This window comes from Mytilus californianus, unplaced genomic scaffold (assembly GCF_021869535.1).
Source record: "Mytilus californianus isolate M0D057914Y unplaced genomic scaffold, xbMytCali1.0.p SCAF_9, whole genome shotgun sequence".
NCBI classification, from domain to species: domain Eukaryota; kingdom Metazoa; phylum Mollusca; class Bivalvia; order Mytilida; family Mytilidae; genus Mytilus; species Mytilus californianus.
Window position 1 is genome coordinate 96,534,562 of NW_026262745.1, and position 21,451 is coordinate 96,556,012.

Consider the following 21,451-nt stretch of genomic DNA (forward strand, 5'->3'; position numbering starts at 1 on the left):
TTTTAAAGCCAAGGATTCTTAGATCACATTCTCGTTTACTTAAGGAGCGACATGACCAAAAAGGACCTTAAAATAATAGCTAAATCCATCTAAAGGTCTACTTTGCTTGGAAAAGCTAAAATGTAGTTGAACTTTCTTAATTATTTCTAAATTTTTCAGTGAAGCTAATTTATCATGTTGAGCACATAGCTATATTTTAGATCCCTTCCCAGAGCCCTCTGAAGGAAAATTGGTAATGACCTCATATGATGTTTTGGAAAACGTATAAAATTCTCAATTCTCAATTCACTGAGTGACTTATGATGGCAATAACAGGTTAGTTTTTATAATTGTTTATGGCGAAAGTGTTATTCAACTGTTAATGTGTCACCTTACCCAAACAGAATAACCATCAAATACCTCGAAATCGAATAAAACTAGAATAATTGACTTTAAAAGTTTATATTGTTTTTTTCATATTTCAAAGTCCTCATTTGAAAGGGAACACGGGCGCCTGGGTAATGGATCCACCTTTTTCTAAATTCTTTTTCTCTGTTTTAATTTTTTTTTTAACTTATTTAAGGTGTTCTTACTCTTTTCCATACGATATAACAATAGTTAACAGTAGTTTATAAGTGTTGACCTTTTATTAATAATTTCCACAATCGAGGTGCAAAATGAAAAACTACTGACTGTTATTATTGTAATATATCGTATGGAAAAGAGCAAAAACACATTAAGTTAGTGAAAATAAGTAAAAAAAACAATCACGGAATATTTATTATTCAAATATTACATAAGACAAAAACTGACAAGGTACCTGATTTGATACAGACATGAGGGTGTAGGTGGGGTTTACAGAATAGAGAATAATGGATAAAAATAGTAAAATAAAGGGGGAAATAAAGAATAAAGTAACAAATGAAGAAAAGAGAAAAATAGGCTAAACAAAGAAAACAGAGAGTAAAAAGGCAAACTAAATAAAGAATATCTAGAGAATAAAAGGCAACGATATAGAAAAGTTAAAATTAATGTATAAAGAGTTAGACCCAGGGGCTGATATGCATAGAACTACTTAAGTTATTAAAAAGAATTGTTCCGAACGGACGGATTTTTCTACATGTCCTACGATGATTGGATATCTTAACTTAAGTGATTTTATGCATTTCAACCCAGACCACTAGTCATGTTATTTGTTAAGAACACCTACCTCTCCCTCCATTGTTCGTCCGTTATCACTTTATATTTTTATCAGATATATCGGACGTATAAAACGTTAGAAAATGGTTACGTCTCGCTTAATATTTTCCGTACTACTAGTATATATATCTTCAAATCACTTTCATCTTTTTACACTATATTTGTTGGAATTAAATACAACATGCACAACGACTTTCTTAGCTTCAAAGAAAATTTTCTTTAAATCGAATACTAAATTTGCGTTAGCCTGAATTAAACCTTTTAGTGAAAAAATAAAATTCAATAAAATTTAATTAGAATTAAATGTTAATCTCTCCAGGCTTAAGTTACCTCATTAACCATAATTGTATTACGTCACACAGGGTACTATTTGTAACTTTAATTTTAATATTTAATTATTGATACAATAAGAATAAAAGAATAAGAATTAATGTGCCATATCATAAATAAATATTTAGATTGAACAATAAAGCGAGTCTAATTGTTTATTAAAACATAAACAAGCTTACACGTGTTGTCGTTTCATGTATGTTCAGCAGCGTGTAAACTAGTTGACACGGTCACCAGTGAAAGTGTGAACGATCTAGCAAATGACCTAGGTCGTGTACTTTTAGACACGGCTGAGACTGTGTTTGGTAAATCAAAAATGAAAATACACAACCCTGAACATGAAAACAAACCTTGGTTCAACAAAGAATGTCGAAGCAAACGAGATGCATTTCATAAGAGCAAGAATACATATGATAAAGTGAAATCAGATGCAAACAAAACCATATTAAATCACACAGCTCGAGCATACAGAAAAATTCTACAAATTAATTATCACAAATATAAAGACAAGTGTACAAATGAGCTGAGAACATTGTCAAAGCATGACACAAAAGGATTTTGGAAAACGCTAGAAAAAAATGTCTTACACTCTAAAAGAATCTCCTCCTATTGATATAAATACATTTTACGATTATTTAAAGGATTTAAATACGGAAGAAGAAGAAGATTTACATGAACCCGATTTTGACATTAATCAGATATCTAGTAATCCCATTTATAATGAAATCTTGAATGGAAATATTACTGAATTAGAAGTCTTGGAAGTGATGAGGAATTTAAAAAATAACAAGGTTCTGATAAAATACTTAATGAATTTTTGAAAAATTCACCCCCCTGTTTTTGTATCATTGTAATGTAAATTATTTAATATTGTATTAGATTCTGGAATTATTACAGACACTTGGAAAAATGGTATTATTAAACCTGTGTTTAAAAAAAGACAATCCTACAGACCCTAATAATTTTAGAGCTATTACACTTATCAGCTGTTTGGGTAAATTATTACTTCTATTATAAATACTAGACTAAATTTTTTTGCGAATAAAATTTCTCTTATATCAGAAAATCAAGCTGGTATTAGAAAAGGATATGCAACAACATATAATATTTTTGTGTTACATGCACTTGTAGAATTACATTTTTCATTTGGAAAAAAAAACTTTTTTGTACATTTATTGACTTTAGAAAGCTTTTGACACTGCTTATGGCAAAAACTACATCTTAGTGAAATCAAGGGAAATGTTTCAAAGTTATTTTTAATATGTATCAAGGTATTAAATCTTGTGTTCAATATAATGGTGAACACTCAGAATTTTCCCCATGTCTGATTGGTGTAAGACAAGGAGATAATTTGTCTCCCATTCTATTTTCCATTTTCCTGAACGATTTGGAATAATATTTTAGAAATTTAGATGGTATTCCTTTAGAATTTTTAAAGGAAAAATTTGAAAACGAACTTTATATATTTTTTGAATTGTTCGTAATACTGTATGCTAATGATACAGTCATTTTTTCAGATACAAAAGAAGGCTTTCAAAATTCCTTAGATTCTTCAGTTGTAGTTGCGAAAATTGGAAACTGAAGGTGAATGTTAAGGAAACTTAAGTTATGGTATTTTGCAAGAGGAAAACTAAACAAAATCTGAAATTTACATTGCAGAATTATTTACTTGAAATTGTAGATACATTTTCGTATTTGGGTGTCATTTTCAAATATAATGGTACATTTTTGATACCAAAAAGAAACTTGTAGATCAAGCCCAAAAGGCACTGTTTTATATTTACAAAATGATACGAAATGAATCTTTACCCATTGATCTACAATTTAAACTTTTTGATTCTATGATAGAACCTATCTTACTGTATGGTTCTGAAGTTTGGGGCTTTGAAAACCTCAGTGAAAATTATCGAAAAGACTCACTTGAAATTCTGCAAAAGGGCGCTGAAAGTTAGAAATACTACGCATAATTTTATGGTTTATGGAGAATTGGGTAGATTTCCTCTGGAGATAAAGGTGAAAATTAAAATGATTATATATTGGTGTAAAATTGTAAATAATGAATCAAAGCTATGCAATTCATTGTATAGATTGATGCTTGGTTTAAAGCCTAAATCTAAATACACCTTTAAATGGGTAAATTTTATAGAAGCAATGTTAAACAGTACTGGCATTGGATATATTTTTGCCAATCAAACGGGCTACTGTGATAAAATGTACTTAAAACAAATACTTTGTGATCAGTTTGTACAACAGTGGTTATAAGTGATATTGAAAACTCATCACGAGGACAATTTTACTCGATATTTAAAAAAGAGTTTACTTTGGTAACATACCTTCTAAAACTTCCTGAATATTGCAGGCTTTGGATCACATATTTCAGGTGTTCAAATCTGCGTCTGCCTATTGAAACAGGCAGATGGCAAAATATTCCGAGGCATGATAGAATACGTACTTTGTGTAGGAGTAATATTGGTGATGAATTTCATTTGTTATTTAAATGTACTAATCAAAATATTGTTGTTTTAAAGGAAAAGTTTCTACCAAGCTACTACACAGTGAATTCTTATTATAAAAAAATGGAAGGTCACCTTTCAATATGTAATGTACAACTGTATAAACGACTTTTTGTATTTATCAAAAACATTGCCAATATATTCAGAAAATGTTGGGAAATATATTTGTATATTATTGTTATATCTATATATGCTATATCTATATTATTGATACCACATGTTTACTGCGTCATGTTTATGTAATGCTATTGTTAATGACCTAGCTCATGTATCTGTGACTGAGTGTTCATATAAAATCTTGAAATCTTGAATCTTGATTCCTTGGTGTAAGGATCGATTACTCCATTGACTTTTTAAATACAAAAATGTAAATAAACAAGTATATGATAATTACGGAAGCCTTTTTTTCAATTTGATATAACAAATTAACAATTTGATATAACAGGTTATCAATTTGATATAACAAATTATTAATTTGAAATAACCAGTTATTAATTTGATATAACAAATTGTTATAATTTGATATAAAAGAATATCAATTTGATATCAAATTATTAATTTGATTTAACAGATTATCAATTTGATATAACACATTATGATAATTTTGAATAACAATTTATTTATTTGATATAACAAAATGATAATTTGATATATCAAATTATGTATGCATGGATTGTGGTTTCCTCTTCTCTATTTGACATAAAGGATATATAAGTGAAACGCTAAAACTATTAAGAGAGAGACTTGGAGACCTAATTTTTTTGCATTGCTCATGATCTTCGATTTTTTACCTATGAATACACAGTTATTTAGCTTCTATGATTATAAACGTGTAGTTTGTTCAACAGAAATTAAACTCCAGACGTATATATCCACCACGGGACGACACAATCCTTCTAGATGTGGCGCATGGGTCTTTTTTAAATTTAAATATTTCCAAATCAAAAACAAATTTATAAAGACAGATACAAGGATGAATTTAGGGATGTTGAATTAATCCCTGCATGCATGTTCCTATTGAAATTGATAAAGAAACATGTCAGGCTATTTAAAGAAAGGGAAGCATTTTTTTATCCTTGCATGTTCCTATATTACTAGAAACACCAATATCTCAATAAAACTATTATAGTCATTTCTTCCTAACTTGAGTATGTGCAATATGAATTGATCCTTTTTACATCGCGATGACCGTGAGGGCATTCCGATGTATTGTTGCCACAGAGATTTGACTATCGTTTTTGACTGGTAACCGATCGTATAATTACGCGGACATTATCGAATGCAAAATAACATTCCTTATCGCTTGTTATAAATTCATTTCTTCAATGAATACTCATAAAAATATTTTTTTTAGAACACAAATTAATAATATGAAAATGTTTTATCGTTAGAAAAAAATCATTAATATCTATGCACAGGTATAGAAAAATTGTGTTAACGTATGCGGAAGAATATCTCAAGAACGTTTTGCGGGAAAATATGAATGCCTACTCAAATCCGATCTATTAGAAAAGTCGAATTATTACAGAAGAGTGTCCTCCATGCACTTGTACTGCACTATTATTAGAATAGTAGAATAGAATGATATACAAATGGATGAAAATTATATATACATGTAACTGTTATATACAAATATTAATAAAATATATAACAACAAACCATAGTATACTGATTTGTATCACTGCAACATAATAGTTATTACGGTGATGTTGAATTCTCTGTCATTTATTCATCATCCACGCAAGAACTTGTCTCAGAAAAAAATATATCTCTGTACATTAACCTCACTTTCGGGTATAGAGATGTGTTTTTTTTTCTGAGACAAGTGCTTGTAACCATCCACCAGAACTTGCGGTCATCCGATGTTCAGTACTTCAGTACTTTGATTTCTCTATTATATAATTCGTTCGTTATAAGTCACCAGGTCTCATGTACTAAATAGAGAAACTAGTCCCCAAAACTGCCTCAAATAAAGGATTAAAGGGGGTGGCAGAGTTTCAGAAATATTAAACCTGTTAACAGAGTTTTTAACATGCATGCAATGCGATATTTGTCACTGGACGGCAGATAAACAATCAATCAATACAAATAATGCGCCAATTTCGGTTGCGCAATATTTCAATCAATCATTATAATGATTAAATCATACTATTGGTAGAGAAATTCACAATTTGTAATATCAAATTAATAATATGTTATATCAAATTGATAGTTTGTTATATCAAATTGATAATTTGTTATAACAAATCGATAATTTGTTATATCAAATTGATAATTTGTTATATCAAATCGATAATTTGTTTTATCAAATTAATAATTTGTTATACTAAATTAATAATCTGTTTTATCAAATTAATAATGTGTTGTACCAAATTAATAATTAGTTATATCAAATTGATAATCTTTTCTACTGATCAAATTAATAATTTGTTATATCAAAATGGAAAAGGTAGGTTAGCACGGCCCTAAAAGGCTTCCGCACGTAATATTTTTTTTTAAAATGTGCCGATAAATGATTTTGGGACGAATATGCAAAGGGCGATATATATTTATTCGTGGTATTAGTCAGACCATTCAAACGGAAGTAACAAACAGCGCCATAAACTTGAAAGCGAGAAGCCCAACAGCCTTATTTTTACAAATATTACCCCTAAAATGTCATCAAAAGATTTGACATCAGTCACTGAACAGTTGGCAAAGACCAAAGTTAATGAAACATATGAACTAAGTTTTAAAGGAAAGGGATTGAAGCTAAATAGCGCTGCTGATGGTAATCATACGTCTAAATAACAAACAAACAAAACAAAACAAAAACAACTTCAAGTTAAGTCTGTACACATTTTGTTGACATAACATTCGAATGGACCAACTAAGCTACAGGGCAGTATCATACTTCAAACTTGAGGTCTTATCACTATACACCTTATCACTATTTGGAATTCTGCACCACTTGACCCATGAAACTGCGCCTCTTGAACTTTTGACATCATTGACACAACTGGAAAAAGATACATATTTCCTCCAATTTCTCCGTTTAACACTTATGCATTCAATTAATTGTTGATAGATATAAGAAGATGTGGTATGAGTGCCAACGAGACAACTCTCCATCCAAGTCAAAATTTGTAAAAGTAAACCATTATAGGTCAAAGTACGATCTTCAACACGGAGCCTTGGCTCACACTGAACAGCAAGCTATAAAGGGCCCCAAAAATGACTAGGGTAAAACCATTCAAACGGAAAAACCAACAGTCTAATCTATATAAAAAACGAGAAACCAGAAACACTTATCATGCTTATGAACCACATCAGCAAATGACAACCACTGAACATCAGGTTCCTGAATTAGGACAGGTGCACACAAATGCAGCGGGTTTAAACGTTTTGATAGGTACCAACCTTCATCCTTACCTGAAACAATAGTGTAACATCACAACATAGAAGATACACTATAAAATATCAATTGAACTGGCTTAACTCAATCTAAAGACATATTATAATTAACACAAGTGAACATACACTGAACGAATAAATTTGATCTATGACACAATGTAAATACAAAATCAATAAAATAAGGGGTTAGATGTTAAACAATTTCAGAAAGACAACCATAGTTGTTTTAAATTTTTTGACAAGTTTTTCACTCATATGGACCTATCTTATTACAAATTTGAGTGAATAATCCAATGGAATTAGGATTTATAGTCAATTACATCAGGAACATATATATTGACGGGACTTTACACTACTTAATTGCAGCCAATTTTAAGGTTGGGTCATAGTAAATAAATTACACGATATGGAAACAGACGTGTAAAATACGTACTCGCTATTATCTTAATAATTTCTAATAATATCAATAAATGTTATTCAAACTAAGTAATGAGTGATGCCAGTGTATCGAACTTGTAATCTGTCACTTCAAATTTGTCATAATCGCATTCATTTCATCACAGAAGGGTACAAAATTCAAATAGGGTAATAAAAAAATGGCGCCGATGGAATTCCCAGTTTTCATGAATTTTACAAACCATTATAAAGCACTCCACATCAAATAAATCACACTTATATTGGTAATTTTATATGACAAAATATATCTTCTTTAAGGTAAAACTTGTATTCGTTGAATGTTTGTAAATATGTGGTAAATTTATTGAGCAAGCTCGGTCGTTATAATCTCACGACATCTCGTGAATTTTGGGATTTTATCAATTTTATACTAAAAAGCCTATCAGGTTCATTTCCAGTTAGATATACTGTTCCCAGATTACATGTAAGATGACTCATAAAACTTTTTATTGAATAATTTTTTTGGGAAAGTCAATAAAATGTTTTAGGGTTGGTGATCAAACTTTGGGTTGGTCGAGAGGCACAAAACATACATTGTTGTAATTGTTTTGGCTTCAATATTTATTTTTGAGAATAATGTTGATCTTAATTTACTTTTTTAGCTCACCTGACCTGAAAGGTCAAGTGAGCTTTTCTCATCACTTGGCGTACGTCGTCCGTAAACTTTTACAAAAATCTTCTCCTCTGAAACTACTGGGCCAAATTTGACCAAACTTGGCCACAATCATCATTGGGGTATCTAGTTTAAAAAATGTGTCCGGTGACCCGGCCAACCAACCAAGATGGCCGCCATGGCTAAAAATAGAACATAGGGGTAAAATGTAGATTTTGGCTTATATCTCTGAAACCAAAGCATTTAGAGCAAATCTGACATGGGGTAAAATTGTTTATCAGGTCAAGATCTATCTGCCCTGAAATTTTCAGATGAATCGGACAACTCGTTGTTGGGTTGCTGCCCCTGAATTGGTAATTTTAAGGAAATTTTGCCGTTTTTGGTTATTATCTTGAACATTATTATAGATAGAGATAAACTGTAAACAGCAATAATGTTCAGCAAAGTAAGATCTACAAATAAGTCAACTTGACCAAAATGGTCATTTGACCCCTTAAGGAGTTATTGCCCTTTATAGTCAATTTTTAACCATTTTTCGTAAATTTTTGTAATCTTTTACAAAAATCTTCTCCTCTGAAACTACTAAGACAAATTTAACCAAACTTGTCCACAATCATCATTAGGGTATCTAGTTTAAAAAATGTGTCCGATGACCCAGCCCGCGAACCAAGATGGCCGACATGGCTAAAAAGTAGTACATAGGGTAAAATGCCGTTTTTGGCTCATATCTCTGAAACCAAAGCATTAAGAGCAAATCTGATGAGGATAAAATTGTTCATTAGGTCAAGATCTATCTGCCCTGAAATTTTCAGACCAATCAGGCAACCCGTTGTTGGGTTGCTGCCCCTGAATTGGTAATTTTAAGGAAATTTTGCCGTTTTTGGTTATTATCTTGAACATTATTATAGATAGAGATAAACTGTAAACAGCAATAATGTTCAGCAAAGTAAGATCTACAAATAAGTCAACTTGACCAAAATGGTCATTTGACCCCTTAAGGAGTTATTGCCCTTTATAGTCAATTTTTAACCATTTTTCGTAATTTTTTACAAAAATCTTCTCCTCTGAAACTATTAAGACAAATTTAACCAAATTTGTCCACAATCATCATTAGGGTATCTAGTTTAAAAAATGTGTCCGATGACCCCGCCCGCGAACCAAGATGGCAGACATGTCTAAAAAATAGTACATACAGTACGCACAGAGAGTTTGTAATCGCGAACTCTAATCACGGATTTCGGAGTGTAGCGGTGTCACACCGCGAATCACGGATTATACTCCCAATTTCCTCCAAAGATTCTCTCCCAACACCGCGTGGCTGTTAATTGGTTTATTGCCCATCGGATGTACTGAAAATTAATGACGCGTGACAACATAATCGGATTAGCCAGATTTATTACCTTTGTACATTTAATCGATCTTGATTGCACCTGTGTGCTTTAAAACACAGTATTAAAATTTCCTTTCTTTGACAGATAAAAATGTGACATTTTCATTCAAAATAAGATAATTGTTCTTGTATGTATTTGCCCCATGTCATTGTCATTTGAAATAAAACGTATAAACATATAAAAATACGAATTAAACACTTATTTTGTATTTTTATTAAAGTCCAGTCAGGTCATTATTTTTGTTTTTTCAACAAAGACGATTTTACTACAATTAGAATCTTTTATGACCTACTCAGTGAGCAATATCCGGTTCATTAATTGTTCAATATATAAATATCAACTGGCTTAAAACAAAATGATGTTTTAAATTTTACGATAATTTGTCCAATCTAAACCCAAGAGTTAATTTATCGGATCAACAAGTGAACTCTGTTTCTTTCAATTTATTTTGCAATGTAAAATATTATGTTTCACTACCTCGGTAGATTACCGACTTGAAATATTTGAACTCAGAAAAGAAACTGTAAAGTGACAACTCTGTTGAACGAAGGGAAAACGTTTTGTATGCAATGTGCCCTATATTCATAAAAACACAACACTGAGAGACATTCCCCGCCCAGACACAACACAATAACCACAACGTAATTTAATTATATGAAGAAAAAAAATCATGTGTTGTTTATCTCTTATGATCTGTTATTGACCCAATTTTATTTAAAATAAAATTGGATGGGCGCAATCCGTATTTTACTGCTCGTTAAAAGTCCTTGGCGAAATTTAAAAAAGAAGTATTTCAACAATTAATACTATATAATATTTAAATGAAATTATATCGTGTTCTACAAGGAAGAAATATGTGAAAAAAATGTGGATCGGATTTTTACGATCTACACATTTTCACAGAGGATCTCTACCAACGCCCAACAGGAACTGAACGACATGCATCCTGTTTTCATCTACCATTTATGTATATTGTTGACCATGGACGTATAAATAATGTCCAGGTTTATGTCCTGTGTTGACTGAGAAACGTAAAATTAAAAGGCTGGTGTTCGTTTATTCAGAAAAGGATTATATTTTAGATTCCGGTTAATCAATTGTAAAAGGACCTTCCAGAGCCTCAATCTTAAGGCATACAAATGTCAATCATTCCAAAGCAAATTTAAACCCCGAATGAATTTTCCCACGGTCATCCAGAAAGGTCACCTGAGTTTACTGTTACGTGATAATATTTCCCGCCAAATAAAAATCTCGTGGACAAAATTGATGTCACTATTTTTAGCATTCAATATTGTGAGCGAAGTCAAGTTCAAAGTTCAACCACAGACTGTTGATCACTGAGATGTGTATCGTCTTCCCACGGCAATTAATTTCTTTTAAAAAATTTAAAAATCACTGTCCTTTATACAACACACAAGTTTACATTCATTGTGCGTAAATGAATATTATGCAACGACGAGTTGATGCAGCTATAGAAGTATTCCTGTTGTAGCCGAAATGTAATTATTTATCCTAAAGTAATGCCAACAAATCGTAAAGAGAAAATGCCGTAGACTTATTAAGCATAACGAATGGTGAATAGTATTTTCTTTTTTACTAGCATATACAAATTTTGAGACACGTAATTTTCTTTAAACTGCTCACTTTTATATTCAGCGTTAGTTTCCGTTTATTTTTACGCAAGTATGACTCTTTTCGTAAATAAAATAATTTACCGATGAACTTAAACAAGGTCAAAATCAAGTATAGTTTTTGTTATAAAACTTTAATGCAATTGAAAGAATTAACAACAACATTCTTCTTTTAAATCTTTAATTTGTTTCAAGCAATTATGTAATCGTAAAATGAAAATGGCGTGGACTTATTAGCATAACGAATAGTGAGTAATATTTTCTTTTTTACTTGTATACAAAACTTTGAGACATGTAATTTTCCTTTAAACTGCCCACATTTATTCAGCGTAAGTCTCCATTTATTTTTACACAAGTATATCTTTTTTTGTAAATTAAATATTAATTTACTGACCAGAAAAAAAAAACGAGGTAAAAATCAAATATAGTTTTTTTTTAATAAAACTATTTTTAAATGTACAGTGTAATTGAAAGAATTAACAACAACGTTTTGCTTTTAAATCTTTTATTTGTTTCAAGCAATCAGAAATATAACCTGATTATCAATAGACAGGAAATACAATTGTTTAATTACATAAGTAATCTCACATACCTTGACTGTTGTGTGCCGGTATAGATCAGAAGGATTAGGGCAATTAATTACCTGGTGTGACACCGCGTCACACCGGACTGGGAGAGATGTCGCTAATACAATAAACAAAAGGTAGCAAATTTACGCGGAAGTCGGAGGGAATACTCCCAAATTTCTCCGAGAATTTAGGGAGGGATGTCGGAGTTTCCTGGTGTCACACCAAGAAAAAACTTGGTGTTCGGAGTTTGGGAAGCCTTTCGCGAAATCTGTACTGTAGGGTAAAATGCAGTTTTTGGCTCATATCTCTGAAACCAAAGCATTTAGAGCAAATCTGATGAGGATAAAATTGTTCATTAGGTCAAGATCTATCTGCCCTGAAATTTTCAGACCAATCAGGCAACCCGTTGTTGGGTTGCTGCCCCTGAATTGGTAATTTTAAGAAAATTTTGCAGCTTTTGGTTATTATCTTGAATATTGTTATAGATAGAGATAAACTGTTAACAGCAATAATGTACAGCAAAGTTAGATCTACAAATAAGGCAACATGACCAAAATTGTCAATTGACCCCTTAAGGAGTTATTGCCCTTTATAGTCAATTTTTTACAATTTTCATAAATTTTGTAAATTTTTGTAAATTTTTACAAAGTATTTTCCACTGTAACTACCGGGCCAAGTTCATTATAGATAGAGATAATAGTAAGGAGCAAGAATGTTCAGTAAAGTAAGATCTACAAACACATCACCATCACCAAAACACAATTTTGTCATGAATCCATCTGTGTCCTTTGTTTAATATGCACATAGACCAAGGTGAGCGACACAGGCTCTTTAGAGCCTCTAGTTGTAATTGCAGTCAATAGACAAAATCTGATAGATCCAGTGTCATTTTTCACTAATGATAGTCGGTTCTACTTTCTGTATGTTCTGTTTTTAAGAACCTTTTGGAGTTACTCAGGTTTTGTTTAACTTATGCACACCTTATGCACACCTTAAAGAAGTAGCTGAAATTTCATTAATAATAGTCAGAACAATAAGCTTAAGGTGTAATACCACCAAATCATAGTACGTCACATCTGGTTGCATACAAAAATAGTTAGAAAAAAAATATTCCCTTGAATTTGACAGTTGTAGGTAATTGATCCTACATTTCATTGAAGTAAATTATTTCTGGGTCATAAACATATATCTTGGGTATTTCAAAGCACCATTATTTTTTTATTTGGGGTTTCTATAGAATATTTTGGAAACTTGAGGTTACATGGTTACTAAAGCTTGTACACAGATTAAAAAAGGGGGAAAATTTGATTGGTTAACTTCCAGTGATGGTTATTTTCTTATATGCAATGAAAAGTTATGTGAAATTTTTTCTATAGTACTGGACAGGATAAAAGTTTACTCATGCAAAGTATTTCTTTATTTAAAACAAAGATAAATTCTGCAATTTTTTGAAAAGTGCAAATTTAACAAAGACTAATAGGGGAAAATCAATGGTGGTATTACACCTTAAGGAGTACTAATAAGTTTATATTTAGTCATGTTAGTGTTGGGTAAACATAGTGATGGGAAAGATTTAATTGTCAAAAGTAATGTGTGATTACAAATTAACATTTTTTTCCCAGTTAAAGACATAGTTGATGAAATTGAAAAATGCAAAACTATGACAGCATTGAGAATGGAAGGGAATACCCTTGGTGTAGAGGCTGCAGAAGAATTGTCTAAAGCATTAGCTAAACATCCAGAATTCCAAGTAAGTCACAGAATATCTAATTGGCTAAACATATAGAATTCCAGGTAGACATTCTGTGATTATGATATCTAATAGTAATAAGTTATATATTGAGAAGTCCAGGTTAAAAATTTCCTAGAATATATTTTAAGCAAAACAACCAGAATTTCTAATTAGCCAAACGTCCAGAATTCCAGGTAAAAAATCTCAGAATATCATGAATACATAAAATGTTATTTATAGCAAACATCCAGAATTCCAGGTAAAAATTCCAAGAAATATTTATAGGCACAAATAGTCAAAATTCCTGTAAAAAATTCCAAACTTGGTTTCATTGTACATGTTGTTACTTGTAATCAGAAAAAAATATCCAGAATTTCAGCTAAAATTTCAAAAGTATTTAGCTAATTGTAAGCTTTGGACATTATTATGACTCACTGGCACTCATGCCACATCTTCTTATTTCTATACTGAATTTCAATGTAAAAAAACAACTGGAATGTGTTTAGTTTTTCGTCAAACTATAGATAAGCTATAAGTCCTCTCTTACAAATGTAAACAATTGCCTATCAATATTCTTCAGCCATTTCAGGAAAGTTTAATTCTGATGTTGTTATTTACTATATATTTCAGAGAGCACTATGGAGCAATATGTTTACTGGGAGGTTGAATACTGATGTTTTATTTTCTTATTTCAGAGAGCACTATGGAGTGATATGTTTACTGGGAGGTTGAAAACTGAAATACCTCAAGCACTGGTAAGTTGGATCTAAACATTTACACTTTTCAAAGGTCAAATATTGTTGGAGCATAAGATCAAAGACTATCTTAATTTGGATAATAACATTATCATCAATAAAGTACATGTATGTTTCAGTAGAGACTGCATGATACATCAGAACTTTATTTAATATAAAAACAAGGAGATATGGTATGATTGCAAATGAGACAATTATCCACCAAAGTTCAAATGAAGTGCAAGTAAGCAATAATAAAGAACGGTACACCCTTTTAACAATGAGAAAACCATAGTCTGATAATAGAATATACGTGATATCCTCTTCTGCTGTGGATTCATTTTATATATGTAGTGGATATTAATTTTTTGTGGATTGAGGAAAAATCATATTTTCATGGTTTTGCCAAAGTATGCATTCAAGCCTTTTTGAAATTTGTACTTTGTCATGTATGTTGGATATTTAATTTCATGGTTTTAATACTTATACAAAAAAATTAAAAAAAAATTGTATCCAATTAAAAAAAATGGAAATTCTAAATATAGGAATTCTACTGGAAAAGAATGTTGCTTTATTTTTATGCCCCCGCCGTTAGGTTTTACTTTTGTCCGTAAGCACATTCCAAAATTGGTTTCCGTTCTCTAACTTTAGTTTGCCTTAAGTCAATTGTTATGAAACTTATATACACAATGCTTATTACCATAGAACACAGATCAAGTTCAAATTTGGCATCACTTTTACAGTTAGATATGTCCCTTTATAAATGGAAAAGAGGAAGCATCATCTGTGTCTCCATTTATTATTTTTTTGTTCAACGCGTTGCGGCAGACATGGAAATACCGGCATCTGTCCGTGTGTCTGTCGGTCCGTCCGTCAGGTCTTGTTAGCGCTCTCACTGCTACAATTCTTGCCAGATTTTTATAAAACTTATACTATACATGTAGGTTAATATCAGCAATGTCTCAGACAAGTTCTATAATGTTGGGCAATCGACTTTTTTTAAAAGAGTTATGCCCTTTGGGAAATATTTAATAAGTGCAACGCGGGGGACATTGGAACTCTGTTCTTTTATTTATTTTTGAATATGAAATGTTGAATAGATGAGAATGTTAGTAAATATAATAAAAATTAAACAGTATTTTGTCAAAAGTTAATTGATAATAAAAGGTGTTGCTGATTATTTCAGAAACATTTAGGCGGAGCCATCATGTCATCTGGAGCTGGCCTTGTAGAACTTGACTTGAGTGACAATGCCTTTGGACCTTTGGGTGTTGAAGGATTGGTAGAACTTCTGAAGAGTAGTAGCTGTTACACATTACAGGAACTCAGGCTCAACAACAATGGTCTGGGTATTGGTGGTGGGAAGGTCAGTTATTTAGTACATTTAAATTTTTAGTTTTTTATGCTTTTTAAAATTGTCTGGTAATCTCTTAAAAGTCTGTCAACATTGTTAAATTATCATTCCTTCAGTTTCACAAAGCTAATAGAATGTAAAACTGTCAGGCTAACAACAACATTCCCTCTAGAGCAAAAAATGATTTTTCTCAAAAAAAATAAAACGAAATAAAAAGTTTTCCTGCCTGCCCCGTCTTACTAATTTTCACATGTTTTGGAAAACCAACAATCACAATTCCATGGCATAAGAATAATGATGACGAATTGAAGACTTCTGATAGTTGACGGCTCTGAAAATTGTCACACATCAAGAAATGGTATTGTTCCATAATTCTTGCATACATGTATGATTTTTCATGGAAAATAAACATGTTCCTGATGTAGTAATATAAGGACACCTATAGATTATATTTTAAGCCAAAAGGGAAATATGAATAATATAGTAATGCTGTCTTATATAATTAAATGCAATTGAAATATCAAGTGTTAAGGAAGATTTTAATGTGATTTTTTATGCCCCCGCTGAAGCGGAGGGTGCATTAAGGTTTACCCTTGTCCGTACGTACGTACGTCCCAAAGTTTGTTTCCGTTTTCTAACTTTCGTTTGCCTGAACCAAATGTTATGAAAATTATACACAATGCTTATTACCACAAAACACAGATCAAGTTTGAATTTTGGTGGCGTCACTTTAACCGTTCTAGAGTTATGCCCCTTTACAAATGGAAAAATTGCTGAGTTTTTTGTTTCTGTTCTCTTACTTGAGTTTGCCTCAACCAAATGCTATGAAACTTATACACAATGCATATTACCACAAAACATAGATCAAGTTTGAATTTAGGTGTTGTCACTTATATTGTTCTAGAGTTATGCCCCTTTACAAATGGAAAAATTGCTGAATTTTTCATTTCCGTTCTCTAATGTAAGTTTGCTTCAACCAAATTTTATGAAACTTATACACAATACTTATTACCACAAAACTCAGATCAAGTACAAATTTGGGTAGTGTCACTTTTACCGTTCTTCAGTTATGTACGTATGTCCCTTTATAACTTTATATGATATGCAATCAGTGGCTTCATCTCTGTCCCATGGACACATTCCCTATTTATTTGGTTGAACTGTGACCCATTCCATAACTAAAAAAGATATTTCCAATGGCAGCAATGGTAGTGTTGTTTGTGAAAAAAGAATTAAATTGACAAGAGTTGTCTCTCTTTATTATTTGTAAATTTGTATTTCTGTCCAAGTTAGTACTCTCTGTACAATTGTACAATACTTAGAACCAGAGTTATATCCCCTTTTGAAAAAAAAAATCTTTTTTGTCAGAAGAAGTCATATCAATATTTTTTAAGGAATGAAACTATAGTTTGAACTTTCAAGCAACTAAAGAGAACACAAATCCAGCCAGGGAAACTAATTTATCCCAACCAGCAAAATTTTAAGGTAAAGGAAAATTTGGACTAACAATTTTTGACCCCTTCAAACACCATACTGTAATAATTATCCTTTATATTTTACCATTTAGATGCTGTCCCAGTCATTATTAGATTGTCACAAGACCAGTTGTCAGGCAGGAAAACCACTAGCTCTAAAAGTATTTGTTTGTGGGAGAAATAGACAAGAGAATGAAGGGGCCATTGCACTGGCTCAGGCATTTAAGGTAAATACATTGAAAGTAATTTGTGTGGTAATTATTATAAGAGAAAAGATATTGTAATATTATAAAATTACTCGAGAAATTATACAGTGCAAACAAGGCAATTCATTTAAAAATCATTTTTGGTGATTTTTGGCGATTCATGCTGACAATGTTTAAGGGTTGTAAATCAAAGTGTTTACACCTTCAATCACCAACAATTTTACAGTGAATCAACAACAGGAGTTATTATTAACTGAACCATCCTCTGTGTATTGTAGCAAATTCTTTTTACATATAAAAAAGAAGATGTGGTGTGATTGCCAATGAGACAACTCTTCACAAGAGACCAAATGATACAGAAATTAACAACTATAGTTCACCGTACGGCCTTCAACAATGAGCAAAGCCCATACTGCATTGTCAGTTATAAAATGCCCCGAAATGACAAATGTGAAACAAGCTATTATTACAAAAATTAGGTTTTTTTTTCCAATGTGAAGTGTGCATGCGATTACAGTTCAAACGGAGGCTTTGTCACAAAAACACTAACATTTTACCGGTTGTATATCTCTCCACAGGCTAATGTTACATTAGAAAATGATACCATGTCCAGATATCAAGGTCAAGCAACGACATTGTTAGAAAATTAATACTCAAGCTGTATTGGTTGTATATGTATGCCCCCACCGTCACCGTAGGGGGCATTAAGTGTTATCCTTGCCTGTCTGTCCATCCTGTACCCTTTATTACATTTTATGCAAGCGAGGGCATCATCTGTGTCCCATGGACACATTCCCCATTTATTTCTTTTAATACAAGATATTGATAGATTAATAGATTTTTTTTTTATCTTTAGTAGAAAAAATAGAACAGTCTAACTTTACTATCTCTAACGAAGGCATTGTCTGGGGAAAAGAAACAATTATGCAATTATTGTATTTCTCTTATCAGACTATTGGTACATTAGAAGAGATATCGATGCCACAGAATGGGATACATCATCCTGGTATCACAGCTCTTGCTGAAGCATTGTCAGAAAATAAACAGCTAAAAATACTCAACCTTAACGATAATACATTTACCAAGAAAGGTTCACAAAGTATAGCTAAGGTTTGTTATTTACCTTTTATGAGTTGTTTAAGGATGTTCGCTGACTTGTTTTCTACTTTTTGTAAGATATTTGGAATCCTCTGGTTTTATCCATGTAGTCCCATTAAAAATTTGACGCACTAACCGCTACTTTTCTTTTCATAGTTTTTGAAAATCTTAAAAAATCTTTGTTATTCTATCATAGTTTTTGAAAGAAAAAAAGATGCCAATGTTAAATGTATGAAAAATCTAGACAGAACCATTTCCCGTCAAATTTTTAAATAGCTTATGTTTTCGAAAATAAGGACACGCAACCTTCATTTTTTTCTGCTATTTTATTTCCGTTATTTATATATTTATAAAAAGCTTGTTATTTTTAAACACAGCAGGGAACAACCATGGAGGAATTTAAGTTGTATCTGGAGATTAAAATTTATGCACAATGTTTGGTTTCTTGGTATATGAATGTTCTTGCACACTATTTGTTTTTTCATTTAAAGCTTTTTTATCTTCAATGATGTACTTCTTTAAATATTGAACAGAAATTTCACTCTTGCTACCTTTATGAGTCTGTATATTGTAAATACTTTCAATTTTCACTTTTAAATTTAGACTTCAGATAATTTCAATAAAGGACCTTGCACTTTGATACATTTTTAATTTCCTATAATATTTTTTAGGTATTACCAAATTTACAGAATTTAGAAGTAATAAATTTTGGTGATTGTCTTATCAAAACAGATGGAGCAAAGATATTAGCCAAGAGTTTGAAGGGTGGACATACGAAGTTAAAAGTAAGTACGATACTGATAAGTGCTCATTTGTTGACATAACTTTCTCTGCTAAAAATATCAGCTGAAAGGGCTGATGAAAAATATTTTATGTAGTCTGCTTGAAAGTGTTTTGTTAGATTTTTCATGATTAACAATAAGAAAATAAGAAGATGTGGTATGATTGCCTATGAGAATAACTCTCCATCAGAGACCAAATGACATAGAAGTTAACAACTTTAGGTCATTGTATGGCCTTCAACAATGAACAAAACCCATACTGCATAGCAAGCTATAAAAGGCCCTGACATGACAAATGTAAAACAATTCAAAAAGAGAAAACTATCTGCCTGATTTTTATACAAAAAAAAAAAGGCAAAACTTATGATAAACAGCAACAATGGACAACAACTGAAAAACAGGCTCCTGACTTGGGACTGACACATAGAGAATGTTTGTTGGCATAACTTTTTCTTCTTAAAATATTAGCCAAACATTTTAAGACGAAAACAAAACATATTTTAAGTAGTCTGCTTGCAAGTGTTTGAACAATTGTTGATGTTTTAAAAGAATTTCTTTGTACTGTTGTTCATTTATTTTTGCGGGCACCAATTTTTGTTGATATTTATTTCACTGTTTTGCCAAAGTCTGTATACAGTCAGGGATATAACTCTATAGGGTTATTACAGAAAAATAACATACATTTGTTATTGTGGACTAAAAAATCAAAGAACTGTGATAACATATGTATGTTACATGTTTCAAAGGGACAATATACATCACTAGTTTAGTTAAAATGCATACAAGTTCTATTGATATTACTATTGTCTTTATGTATACTTAACTATAGAAAGATATAACAGTTCATAGTTTGCCAATTTTGCATAGTACACCTATATGTTATTACAGAAAAAATATGCCTGTAATAACTAAAGGGTGTTATCACAGCTTCTCTATATCACTCCAAAGCATTTTCTCAGACAAACATCATGCTTAATTACAATGTATTTTAATTTATTGTAAGAAGTAATGACCAGAGCATGTAATGAGGTTCTGCGCAATTAAGTTTCTCAGTAATTCCCAAGTGTCTTATATAATAAGTTACATTCCTTTAATAACCTAGCCTTGTTATTACAGCTAAGTTTATCCCTTAAAAGCCTTGTCTCATTGATTTACCATGGTTAATCAAAAATGTATTAATTTAATTAATAAATTAATTACCAAGGCTATGCATTTAGTTTCTGCGCAAAGTCTCAAGAGCCCATTATAAATTAAAACATTTTTGATTTATTTTACAAATAACAAACATATGTTATTGCAGATTTAGAAAATTTAAGGAATAAAGAGTAGACAACTCATGAAAGTATCTGTAATAACACACACAAGTTATTTTCTGTAATAACCCTATAGAGTTATATCTCTGACTGGTATACAAGCCTTTAGAAAATGTGTACTTTGTTGAACAGTTAAATTGAACACCTATGCAATCAAAGAAAAATTGGAACCCCATGGAGGAAAATGAATCCGTAGTATTATATATATGAATAAAAGGAGATGTGAACAGCAACCCAAAAAGCAAGAATAAGAAAACAAATTCTACAATAGACAGGTGTCTATACAATATGTCAAGTTCTAAATCTAAGTTGTGAATAAATTAAACAGAGAGTATAGTATATTTGCCATCTAGACAAAATTCCTAAAATTACAAACTGTTAGACGACCAATGATGAAGTTCTTGACTTCAGACAGGCATATGATTATATGGCAGGGTCAAAATATGGTTTAATAAGATCTAAACCCTCCCCCTTTCCTTTTTTTTAACCTCTATCATGTTTATTGGCATTTATAGTAATCAATTTTATCATATTGTGCAGGTTACAGTAATCTGAAATAAATTTATATTTTAAAGGAATTGAATCTGGCAGGAAATGAAATAACGACAGATGGAGCAATGGCAATAGCAGAGAGTATGGAGGGCAAAGGTCAACTGACGAAACTAGATCTGAATTGTAAGTT

General features: G+C 31.3%; 1 protein-coding gene across 1 annotated transcript in view; it reads left to right on the plus strand.

The window, feature by feature from the left end:
• Positions 1 to 6,604: 6,604 nt before the first annotated feature.
• Positions 6,605 to 21,451, plus strand: part of LOC127716346 (ran GTPase-activating protein 1-like) — a 38,285-nt gene continuing 23,438 nt past the window's right edge. The window contains exons 1-8 of the mRNA XM_052222515.1: positions 6,605 to 6,792; positions 13,698 to 13,825; positions 14,503 to 14,562; positions 15,728 to 15,907; positions 17,463 to 17,597; positions 18,528 to 18,686; positions 19,346 to 19,459; positions 21,345 to 21,444. Of these exons, the coding sequence (XP_052078475.1) occupies positions 6,678 to 6,792; positions 13,698 to 13,825; positions 14,503 to 14,562; positions 15,728 to 15,907; positions 17,463 to 17,597; positions 18,528 to 18,686; positions 19,346 to 19,459; positions 21,345 to 21,444 (991 nt within the window). The 5' untranslated portion in view covers positions 6,605 to 6,677. The remainder of the gene's footprint in view (positions 6,793 to 13,697; positions 13,826 to 14,502; positions 14,563 to 15,727; positions 15,908 to 17,462; positions 17,598 to 18,527; positions 18,687 to 19,345; positions 19,460 to 21,344; positions 21,445 to 21,451) is intronic.